The sequence below is a fragment of the Xyrauchen texanus genome, chromosome 43 (genome assembly GCF_025860055.1).
Source record: "Xyrauchen texanus isolate HMW12.3.18 chromosome 43, RBS_HiC_50CHRs, whole genome shotgun sequence".
NCBI lineage: Eukaryota > Metazoa > Chordata > Actinopteri > Cypriniformes > Catostomidae > Xyrauchen > Xyrauchen texanus.
In genome coordinates this window covers 23,411,225-23,423,197 of record NC_068318.1, presented here as the reverse complement: position 1 = coordinate 23,423,197, position 11,973 = coordinate 23,411,225, and the positions used below count along the sequence as shown (strand labels likewise).

Here is an 11,973-nt window from a genome sequence, read left to right as displayed (position 1 = left end):
TAATAAATTGCAGTGAAGTGATCAGATTACATCATGAGTAACTGCCGTTCACTTGCCCATGTTCCAATTCTGACTAATGTTGTGCAGCCAGTTGCAGGAAACCCCCAAATGTTTAAAAAAGTCTTAGTGACAATAGCCTTACAATTATAACTATGGGTTGTCTTATTTTTCCTCCCCAATTTAGAATGCCCAATTCCCAATGTGCTCTAAGTCCTCGTAGGTAAATAAAGGCTGTGAGTGACCAACCAGACAGTGGAAAAAATAGCATTATATCTCTCATTAAAAGAACAAAACCTGAGAGTACAGCAGTTGTTTCTCATCAACACAGGTTTATTAGAATACAGTGATGACCATCAGTAACATAGGTTTCTTTTTTTAAGATACGTCCCCCCCCACTCCCCCGTTTCCTTTAAACCCTTCCTCAGCTTTGCTTTAGAGAAGAAGAGCAATTTGAAAGAGCTCTCTTCACTCATGGCTTGTGTAGGTTCATTATTGCTAGCAGAAAAAGAGCAGTACTGAACAGTACATGGACAAAAAGCAGTGACAGCAAGTGAAGAGGGCTAACCGTCATGAAAGCTAGAGCGCAGTACTCGCAGCTATCACTAACAGGGGAAACACTGCGTCTAACAGGCAATCCATAGGGGCCAAGGCTCAAGAGTACACGAAGACAAAAAGAGACGTTCCTTTGAGAGCATCATGCACTCGACCATTTAAATGAACCATCCGGAACTTTGGTGCTTGACTTGGCAATCTCATCAACACCATTGGTACTTCGTGAATAAAACTTCTTGAGAGCCTGTGACTATTACAGACCCAAAATGTTGCATCTGTTAGACTTGCCTGCTTCCCTTGATGCTTCAAGTATGTTCTTTAGTGTGCCATGAAAGGGGCAGGGCGAGGTTTACTGAAAAGCGTTACAGACTTCTGTATCCATCTGAGTTATCAGTGGTGATTAAAATAGCACATTTATAAGACAGAAACGTTTACACATCCTGAATGTTACACGCAACCACACACATTCTCAAAACACACATGCGTACATACATGTATACAATATATGTAAGTTACCACACTTCCAATATATAATTTGTGCCCCCCATAGGAGGTGCTAGGGGTATGTAGGGAATGATTGTACATGATAGTGAGGGCAAAAGTGGAAGGTTATCTCTGAATCTAGGCCTCGTACATCATTTAGCACACAGCTTCTTTGAAAGGTCCATGTCCAGAAAGCTGCACTCAATCAGTCATCAATGGCCCTGGCCCAAATGGCGGACTTGATGGACTTGCGGTCCTGTAGCCTTCGCTCACATGCTTACGTAAAGTCCACTTGACCGTAGAGGGTCCCATTTCATCGTTGTGGCTGCTTTATTGCTAAGCTTGCACTGGACTTTACAGCAGACAACTTCCTAGTCCATACGGCAATGTGTAGACTCCAAAAAGGACATTGAGGGTTAAGAGTACCATTTGGGACAGGGCAAATCTTCAGCCCATCGATGACATCTTGGAGGCCTTAAGGGAAATGTTTCCTCTCCAAAAGCAGATATTGGATTTACGAGGCACGATAAAGCCTGTAGGGCAGCCGGTGACATTTTCAACACGCTCCGAATCGTTGAAATCTCCCACAAGGGTATAAAACCAGTTGACAAATCTCATAATTGATGGTAGTTTGCGAAAATAATCACATACATTCCAGACAGTCTGGGCATCTTTAACGTGGGCCAAATATTTAATTGCATTTGGATTTACATTCTGAATCAGTTGAGATAAACCATAACAGTTCAAATTCTCTACTTTCCTGTAGGTCAATGATTCAAGATAAGATTCAAGCCCCATTCTTAGAGGAGAGGGCTATTAGGGGACAATGGTGTCAGATATATTTCAGGAGGGTCTCTGTGAACACATAAACATGTGGGTGTGAAGCCAAGCCCACCCAGCTAAAAAGACCAGCATACTATATGTTGTGTTTTCAATGCTGGTCCCCAGAATTGGATGCTGGTATACTGTGGTCCCTACCAGACTACTTAGCCTCCTTTGCCAATTTTTGCTGATGAACAACATGGTTTGCTGGTCCACCAGCTAGACCAGCACCGACTAGCATAAACCAGCTTGGATAAGCATGGAAATTCATGCTGGTTTAAGATGGTCTTTTCAGCAGGGTAGGGTCCATGCATCAAAAAGTTACTTGGCTGGAGGCAGATGAAGACAGCTTGAATGACAACAGACAAGTGACACTTATACCCTGTACCACCTACCCACCACCCATTATCCATCCCTCCAACAAAAATAGAAAGAAATACAAGTAAAATGATGAGTGCAATGGCACGGCTGGAATGGCACAAGTCATTCCTCTAGTTTTAGATGGAAGAGGGAAAGAATAAAGGGTTTTCAGCATTAGTAGTCAAAAGAACATGTGTGGTTTGTGTCAAAGACCAGGCCAGCACAGGTTTCTTGAACAGAACCACCCAATGGCATCATGGCTGCAGTAGATTGTGAATTATGAATATGAACACAAGCATATGACTTTGGTGAGAAGTGGAGATGATTGTAATCTTTATGCATGAAGATTGTTTGGGTTAAAGGAACGTTATTGGTTAAATACAATTTGGACAGCATATGCGAACTACGGACAGCATGTGTGTCATGGTGTCGATTACCACGGTAAATCATTTTGACTTGTCTCATGTTTTGTTAAAATGAACAAAATATGTGTTTACAGTACAAGCATAGCCTGCAAGTGGACCGGAAGGTTTAAAAGCAGAAATATTAAGCTTGTAATTTGTTTTATTTTAATCACTTGAAATGTTTGTTATTTGAGTATCTAAACTGTTCTTTTGATGTGGGACTTCTTTTCTAGGTGGAAGGTGTTTTTTTGATGATAATCGTAAGATATTAATTGAACTTAATTAATTGAAGTTGTTTTAATTCAGACCATTCTTTAAGCTAATTGTCACATACTGAATTTATAAGGCAATGTAATTCTATACATTATGATGCCATGATAGCAATGACTGAGAGACAGACAACACTTCCTCATTTTTTGGAAAACTAGATGAGTCCCTCACTATGCTCATTTAAATTAAAATGTTAATTTTTAGGGGTGGATTAAGTTGGCTGCAAAATCAAACGTTTGCAACAAATGTAAACATTGGTAAAAATGTGTGTGGCCAGTCTTTTACAGTGGTGCTTAAATAAAATGTTGTATCCAAATAAATCTGAATCCAAATATAGAGACAAGTGGAAGAGAGATCAGAGATCACTTTGTGTCCACTTTCCATCCTGTTGAACACAGGCGTGTTGAAGATTATAAAGGCACACATTGTGCTGCTTGAACTACACTATTTATGTCCTCAACACCTGAGGGCCACTTGAAAGTGCAACTACAAAGAGATTTTCACCCCTAGTTTTTCTTTTAGGGCTACATTTTCACATTCCCTGTAAATATAATTTAACATATCTTAGTCCAAAACAAGCCATTATCAAGATTTGAGATATGTGTTCCAAAAGCTTTGTTTTTGAACTCAAGATTTCAAGAATTTCTTCGACTAATTTTTTTCTAAAAACTTTGACACCAAGCATAACTTTGTAGATGTAGCACTTGGTATAAAACATACATCTTATTTAGTGATGATATTGTACCTCCTGAAAAATCATTTCCTTCCTTCTTTGGTTTAAAACATTTTTTATATTAATGAAATATGTATAGAATATGCAGTACATCTAAATTTGATCAGATATGTCTAACAGCTCATCTACAAACGCAATTATATTTATTTTAAAACCTTTCTCTCCCTCAAACTGTAACAGCAGCACTTAAGCAATCATTAGAAATGTAGCAGATGTTGTCTGTCAGTAATGTTGTTATATCTTGGCGTGGTAGCTACCCAAACAAGCCAGTTTTGGGTTTAAAAATGGAAAAGTGACAAAAAAATCCCCCACAAAAACAAAAATGATGGTTGCCACTCCCTTATCAATTACTCACTACCGTTAGGTCATAATCACGCAATTTAAAATAGACATCTTTTCACCTTACAAGTTCATACAACAAGTACAAGCTTCATAAAAAACATAAAAATGGAAGAAGAAAAAACGTCTCTGATACATAGTGTCTGAACATTAAAAATGGCTTTAGCAACTAAGAGCTGTATCTCCTCACTCGCCTCAGGTAACAGTAAGATATAAGCAATGAAATTCAGTAATGTTCTCGCTGACTGCATTCATCTGCTTGATAAAAGGTACTACTACACTGAGTGTGACATTTAAACTACTGTGTGAACGTGTGTGTGCGCACAGAGAATAGTATTAGGATGGTGTTAACACTCTGTTGTCCCTTCTGCACACACACCCACACACAAAAACTAGAGCAGGTAAAGGGTTATGAGGATGATAAAGCTGGCTGAGAGAGATGAAGGAATCTGGTAGGCTGGCTCATATAAGATGAGAGAGGAAGCGTTAGAGCAATGTAGTATATGTTTGTGTGTGTTTAAATGTGTGGCTCTGTTTCAAAACCTAGTGAGCTGCCTTGCTGCCTACTGCATACATAGACAGCATCCTAACTTAATTTATATCAATACTTTTTCATATTGAATGAATTACATTTCACTGAGATTGTCGCAATGCATTTTGGAATTTGCAAAGGATCCATGCAATGCTGCCTACTACTATAGTTTTGAATTCGTAGAAAATCTTAGAAGGCAGCATAAACATACTGCCTACTTTTTGGAACAGCTTTTGCACTGGGAACGATGCCTTACAATGCTGCCTATTAACGTAGCTCACTTGGCTTTGGAACGAAGCTTGTGTATACATGCCCACTGTTTCCTCAGCTTGTGTTGTTTGATATGAGTGTATTTTAGCCTTAATGATGGAGGGCAGTATGATGGGGCAGGGAGTTGCTGATTAGATAATTTTGCTGTGGGTTACATGGGGAAAGGCTATCCCAGGCTTCCTCTCTGGGGACCGGAGAGGACAGGGCATGCTAGGGAAGCAGCTCAGAGGGCCATGGCATTCCCTGGCTCTCTGGATCAGGCGCTGTGACCCCCTCCGTAGCGGCATAAACTCCAGCCGCCTCTTCCTCCGTCCTTCTTGGGGGAAGAGCGCAGCCACCTCCAGCAATTGTCCATCGGAGCTAGACTGCGTGTAGGAGGGGACCCGAGGCTTAGGCTGGGGCTTTTGTCTGAACCCTGAAAGGCCCATCTCTTGGTAAGGGCGCCAGGCCGCGCCAACCCCGCTGTAGGGGGATATGAGATCTGACGCAAAGACTCTGGTTGGGGGAAGGCTTGACGAAGCTGGGAGCCTGAAGCAGCCAGTCTCTGCATGCAGGTTCGGCCCAGTGATGCTCAGACTTGTTCTGTCCGTAAACGAATCCATACGGTCTTCGTAGGCCAGGTCAGCTGGTGCAGAACATTGCTGGAGTGGCCAGCCACCCCGATTCTTTCCTCCATTCTCTGCCCCTCCATCCTGACACACCAACTCACTTTGCAAGGGCTCTACGTCCTCTTCCTCCTCCTCTCCTGGATCTTCCACAGGTTTTTCTTCTGGTTCTTGCTCCGCTTTGTCTGAGGGTGGGGGCAAACGAGGGTCTCTGAGAAACACCACAATGACTGTGATGTTATCGCTGGACCCTGCATCTCGGGCTGAGGCCACTAGTTTGTGGGCCACCATAGCGGTGTCGCCGTTGTTCTCCAGCAAATGGTCACTGACCACCCGCACTGCTTCCTCTGGACTCACGGTATCATAGAAGCCATCGCAGGCAAGGATCAAGTAGTCCTCACTACCATCCAGGTTTAAGGTGGTGCTGTCAGCATCACCACATATATAGGGCTTGTGTTGTGTGTCACCTATACATACAAAGCAAAAAGATCACAGTAAATAAGTGATTCTCAAAAAAACATGTCCAGGTGACATTTCACCCCAGAATAAAAAGAAAAACAGAATTTACATTTATAACATTTATTATATAATATAAATGACATATTTAAGAAAATAATAATTTTCTTCTCTTTTTTTAATTCAATTATTTTCTTGACTATGCACATTAAAAATATTTGGAAAGTGAGTGTTTGTAATTTCTTAACAGTGCTTAACTGTCATGAAAATAATGTTAGAATGCAATAAAATCTTTTACATTTTTAAAGTTTCAACAAAATACAATTTATTATTTTTTTCTTTTGATTTTGGTATAAATATGACCTTGACATGTTCTTCACAGAATATAATATATAATGTCTGAAAATCTAATATTATGTTTTAATATAAATAATATATTTGGGAACAATAAGATCTTTTAAATGATTTTCTTTCAACATTATTTTCATGACAATTAATGGTGGATTCTTGTTACTCTTAACAAGAAAAAAAGATTCTTGTTACTCTTTTTTCCTTTTAAATAAGTAAAATTAAAGGCAGTACAACAAAAACTACCATGATGTATAAATACTTGACATTTTAAATAATATATTATTTTTTTCCCTACATTATAGTAATAAGAATGAGATTTTTACAATAAAAAGTATTTGTGAAGGAAATGTGCTCAAGTTAATATTTTATAGTCAGTAAAATAAATAAATAAATAAATAAAACTTAAATCTTCTAAAAAACAAATAAGCTCCATTGTCATAAAACAAAATAAAAATGTCTTTTTTTATTCTTTTTATTTCGGGGTGAAATATGATCCTTACATTTTCTTGACAGGTTTTGTGGGATTCGCCCAATTGTACTAAATACAAAATGTCATTGGCCTCACTTGTCCTATTTATGAATCAAGAGCTATAAGGGAATTAAATGCTAGACTGATTGAATTAAGTAACAGATTAGCCAACAACATTTAGCAAGTGAAACGTTTCTACGCAGAAAGCCGTGGGAACACTTCCTAGGAATTGCTGGAGGTCAGTCTTTGTTATTACTGCAATGCTCATTAGTGTGAAAGCTGTAATCTTATACTGGCTAATGTATATATTCACTATACTGTAAATGATACGGATACTTTATCAATAATTTATTATGGTGATGTAGTATCAGCAAAGAGTGATTCCTACAAGTCAGAATATTCAAATAATAATAATAATATTTTTTTTTTAAGTATTTTAACACTAAAATGATGGCCTGATTGAACAACGGTTTATATTTCAACAATAATTAATATTGTTCTTCACACACACAGACTCAGCTACAGATCAACTAGAAACTGCAAAACTAGATGACATTGATATGACATTGAACATAGTCTGGGCCAAAATGTACTTTTTAAAAGATTATCTTCTTCATACTGAAATTTGTGGTGTGGTGATAATCAGTTTTCTGCGGTGTCCTGAACATGCTCATCTAAAAATGCATACAGTACACACTGAACTTTTTTTGCGACTTTTAAAGATCCATTCTAAATAATATCATTAAAGGTGACGAGTGTTATTTCTGCACAATTTATTTATTATTTAACATCAACAAACAGATGTTTAGTTTTAGTCATTGTAGTTTTGAATTGTAATGTATAATGTCCTTACCGATGGCTCTGGAGACGGACAGACTTCCATTGACCCTCCATGTGCCAAACCAGATCACACACCCACCCAAAGCCTCAATCCTCTTTTTCTCATCCTACACACACACACACACACACACACACACATGTTGTGTTTCCATGTTTTATGGGGACTTTCCATAGACATAATGGTTTTTATACTGTCCAAACTTTATATTCTATCCCCTAAACCTAACCCTACCCCTAAACCTAACCCTCACAGAAAACTTTCTGCATTTTTACATTTTCAAAAAACATAATTTAGTATGATTTATAAGCTGTTTTCCTCATGGGGACCGACAAAATGTCCCCACAAGGTCAAAAATTTCGGGTTTTACTATCCTTATGGGGACATTTGGTCCCCACAAAGTGATAAATACACGCTCACACACACACACACAATACAATCAACACAAATGGTTCACCATAACAGCTAGTATCATTTTCAGATCAATATTAATTAGTGAAACTCTAATTGGCTGAAATGTCAGGCTGTGACTTGCATGTTGTTTTATTATACAGATAAAGCTGCAAAGAGCTCTTAAGCATTTGTTTTGTAACACAGCTTTGCTGTCATGTGACATTTGTTGATTGAATGCATTAAGTACATCTCACAAATAGCTGGACCCCTGAGCTAAATGTAACTGTCATATGCTGTACAATGCCTGATCTAGGACCAGCTTTTGACATATGAAAAACATTACAGGTACATGAATTGGAGACAGCTGATCCTGCATTGTGTCAACACTTTACACAGAGACATTTGATATTGGCATCAGTCACTGAAAAACCTGTAAAAATCATTAGTTTACACTTTCATAAATTAACTAATTCATAACTGGACAGACTGAAGCTATAATTTGATCCAGTAAATAATTTGCAGATTAGTCTTCTTGCTTGAAATATTGTTTAACAATACACTGATCTGTGTGTGTCTGTTGTTTCTCACCTCTCTGTCTGGTTTGTGTGGTTTCATCAGCTCCACCGGTTGACCTTTCTTAACCATCATGACCTGTGAGTCGCCCAGCCAGACCACATACAGTGTGTGTCCCCTCAGAAAGGTCACGACACCTGTGGTGCCACAGCGCAGACTCTGTTCCACAAAAATACACAGACTCAGGGCATATGGACGCATACAAATGTAGTCAGTATAAAAAGGGCTACTATGAGTTACTAAGGATCTTTATGTCTGAGAGTGTGTCTATGTGGACAAGACTAACCTCACGCGAGGCCTTCTGTACGAATCGCTCGTCTGTCAGTTTGAAGGCATGACATAGGGCCTCGCCTGGGTCCTGGCTGAACATCTCCTGTCTGACGAGGTTTACATGCAGGTGATTGGCAGCATAGATGGCAGCGTCCACCCCACCATGACCATCAAACACGGCAAAGAATGCCTGCTCTTCCTGATCCTAAACGCATATGTTTTCTGTTAGCTTCACTTCAATATAAACTGTTACAGAGTTCAATGTAAAATGCAAGTTTACAAAAAGGATGTACAGACAGTCATTAGTGCAAAATAAGGCAGTCTTGTATCCTGAAGGGGCTGGCTGACTGTACATTATCCTACCTATTACGAGGCTCCTTAATAAACAAGTAAATGGAGATGAAATATTGTTTCGAGTTTATATTATTTTATTATGTGAGAAGAAATAGTAATATGAGAGACATAGTAGCACAGTATTGTAGATTGGGGCAAGATTTATACAGATTAGCAAAGAACGGCACGCTCGACCAATCAGAATCAAGTATTCCAGAGAACTGTGCAATAATATTGTAAAGTGGAGGAGGGCAGGGCCGCGCTGGAACGACGCCTCTGGGGGTCGGAGGTCTGACTCTGGTCCTCCCGGGGAGGAGCAGCTGCCGTCCGCCTGAGAGGGTGGAGGAGTGACTGAGGACCATGTGACGGCACATCAGAGAACCAGTGAGTGAATTTATTTTTCTCTCTCTCCTCTCTCTCCCTGTCACTCTGTGTTGGCCTTTCCCTTGTCTATTTTTTGTTTTGTTTTTTTTTTTCCCCTCCTGTCTCCTCCCAAGTCGAGGAAGGCAGGGATGACCAGCTGGCAGAAGGGGCGCAAGGAGAGGAGGGGGGGAATGTACATCATGCCGGGGGCTCCCCAGCCTGAGGCAACGCCGGGAGGAGTGTAGAGCGGAGGAGGGCGGGACGGGGCTGGAACGAAGCATGCGCGGTCTCCAATCAGCCAGATGGGGCGTGTGAAGCTGCGTTCACACTGCCAGCTACTTTATTGCTGCATCTTGCCAGTGGCTGGCGGTTAGGTTGCTAGTGGTGTGTATGGAGAGTCTAAACAGAACTGTTTCTTTACAATTAATAATATTATTAAAATATTAGGATCACGTGAGCTCTACCATCTTCTCTCGTAGCTGTCGCTCCCCAAAAGTCGCTCTTCATTTGCATAAAGTTAAACATTTCTCAACTTTGTCAAGTTGCTGGACACGCCCACATATGGACGCCGTCGCTCGTGTTGCCGGAAGTCGCCAGCTCTCATCGAAATTGAATGAGATGAAGTTGTTTTGTCGCTGCCTGCCGCTGGCAGTGTGAACGCAGCTTGAGGGATAAAGCCGGTGACGACAGTTCGAGAGAGAGAATTACAGGCAGCTGCCCTGTATGTGTTTGTAAATATTATTTACATTGTTAAGCTGGTTCTTGTTCCTCTTTTCCCTTTAACCACCCTAACAAATATATTTAATTAATTACATTTTAGGTTAAAGTGTGAAAACACCATTGATTCCTGTTTAGTAAAAAATGTGTCTTGAAATTGCATTTCAGTAATGGTGGTATTTTAATCGATGTTTTATTAATGCATTACATTTAAGTCAATAATATCTCAATTAGAAATATTTAGCTAAAGTCACTCACTGTGCTGGAATAAATAGTCGTTATTAAGGAAACAGCTTATTTCCTCCTAAAAGACTTCACAATCCACTCTTAATTGATATAAATCCTTTGTAAATATCTTTCAATCCAACCACCTGGCATTCGACACATCCGGAGCTGCTCTTTTAATAAACTGCAGTGAACATGGCTAAATTAAAAATTACACATGAGAAATATATGCAAATCAAATGCTCATATTTCCTCTTGTTGATTGCTTTTAATTATCGGCAGCTTAAAGAGTAATTAAATGGCTTAGTTCCACAGCAGAACTGGTCAAACGGGATAGGCTTTTAATGGAGTAAATAAGGATTTCATTATAGACGACTCTGAACTTCCGTTACTGTGACCGTGACCCATTCTGGAACAATTCGGCTACTTTTACTATGCACTAAAAGTATGTACTTCACCAGTGATGGGAATTACATACTTCTGAGTCTGTGTGATGATGGGGGTGTGCGGCTGAGCACTGGTTTGTGAATGCGAGTTGAGGCCAGGAGGAATGAATGGGAAGAAGGAAGCGGGAGTCCGATGTACATCCAAACGTACAACATTTATTTTCACACATTTCAGTGTCTTCCCATTCACGCATTGCTTTTCAGCATAACACACCATAGTGGCTTTTCAGCTAACTGACCACGCAGTCGCTCTGCTTTTCAGCAGCAGCTCTCAACCACACACACAGCTTTGTTGTGTCTCTCTCTCTCTCGACAGCAGCTCTGGTTGTGGCTTTAACCTTCGCCCACCAACACCGCCATCACCAACTGCTGGGCGAGATAATTCACCCCAGGTGTACATGTCCAAGAAAGTGAACAAGAGACCTCTGATTTGTACAGCAGGCTCAACTGCTTTTTCAAAATGTGCTATATAAATAAATATTGATTTGACTTCATGTAGAATACAATGATGAAACTATATGTTTACATCTCTCTCCCTCTCTCTCTTTCTCTGTAAATGCACTGAATTATGTCCATTTATGGCTGGGCAGACTTTGATCTCTTTTAGCCTGTGGCAAAGGGATGCTGGTGTTTCCAATAATACCAGTAAAAGCCCAGCATTTATCAACAAATAGCTACCAGAGCTTAGAGATTAAGAGTTTTTGAGTAATGTCTGTGAGGGAAGAGCTTATTGATGAAACGTACAGCCATAAAAATAGAATATTCCTTGTAGTCATGCTTTGGGGAGGGTCTTTTTCATGCTACAGTGGATGGGTGTGCAACAATGTCTGCTCTCATTAGGGGAAGCATAGCTTACACATCTCATCTAAAACGTCAAGTAGGCTAGATCTAGACATGAGACGGCAAATCTGTGTACACTTATTGCTTTCCAGTGGAAATTATACTGACAGTCAGGAAAGAGATTACATAATGCAATTTCTTCAGGGTAAGATAAGATCAACCAGATGCAATTATAAAGGAAAGTGATGTTAAGTGCATCATTGCTTTAAAATCTATCCAGAGACTCAATTATTGTCTGTAGTTTTCATACATTTGGGAGAGCTATTCATCAAGGCCTAGTAGGCTGAAATCAACAATATAAATATATATGAATAATACTGTCACAGTTG

The 11,973-nt window shown here is 39.8% G+C and overlaps 1 protein-coding gene across 1 annotated transcript in view; it reads right to left on the bottom strand.

Moving 5' to 3' along the window:
• Positions 1–319: 319 nt before the first annotated feature.
• Positions 320–11,973, bottom strand: part of LOC127636006 (protein phosphatase 1E-like) — a 58,848-nt gene continuing 47,194 nt past the window's right edge. Inside the window, exons 4-7 of the mRNA XM_052116352.1 lie at positions 8,737–8,925; positions 8,466–8,609; positions 7,500–7,593; positions 320–5,837 (exon numbers count right to left, since the gene is read on the bottom strand). Coding sequence (XP_051972312.1) covers positions 4,897–5,837; positions 7,500–7,593; positions 8,466–8,609; positions 8,737–8,925 — 1,368 coding nt within the window. The 3' untranslated portion in view covers positions 320–4,896. The remainder of the gene's footprint in view (positions 5,838–7,499; positions 7,594–8,465; positions 8,610–8,736; positions 8,926–11,973) is intronic.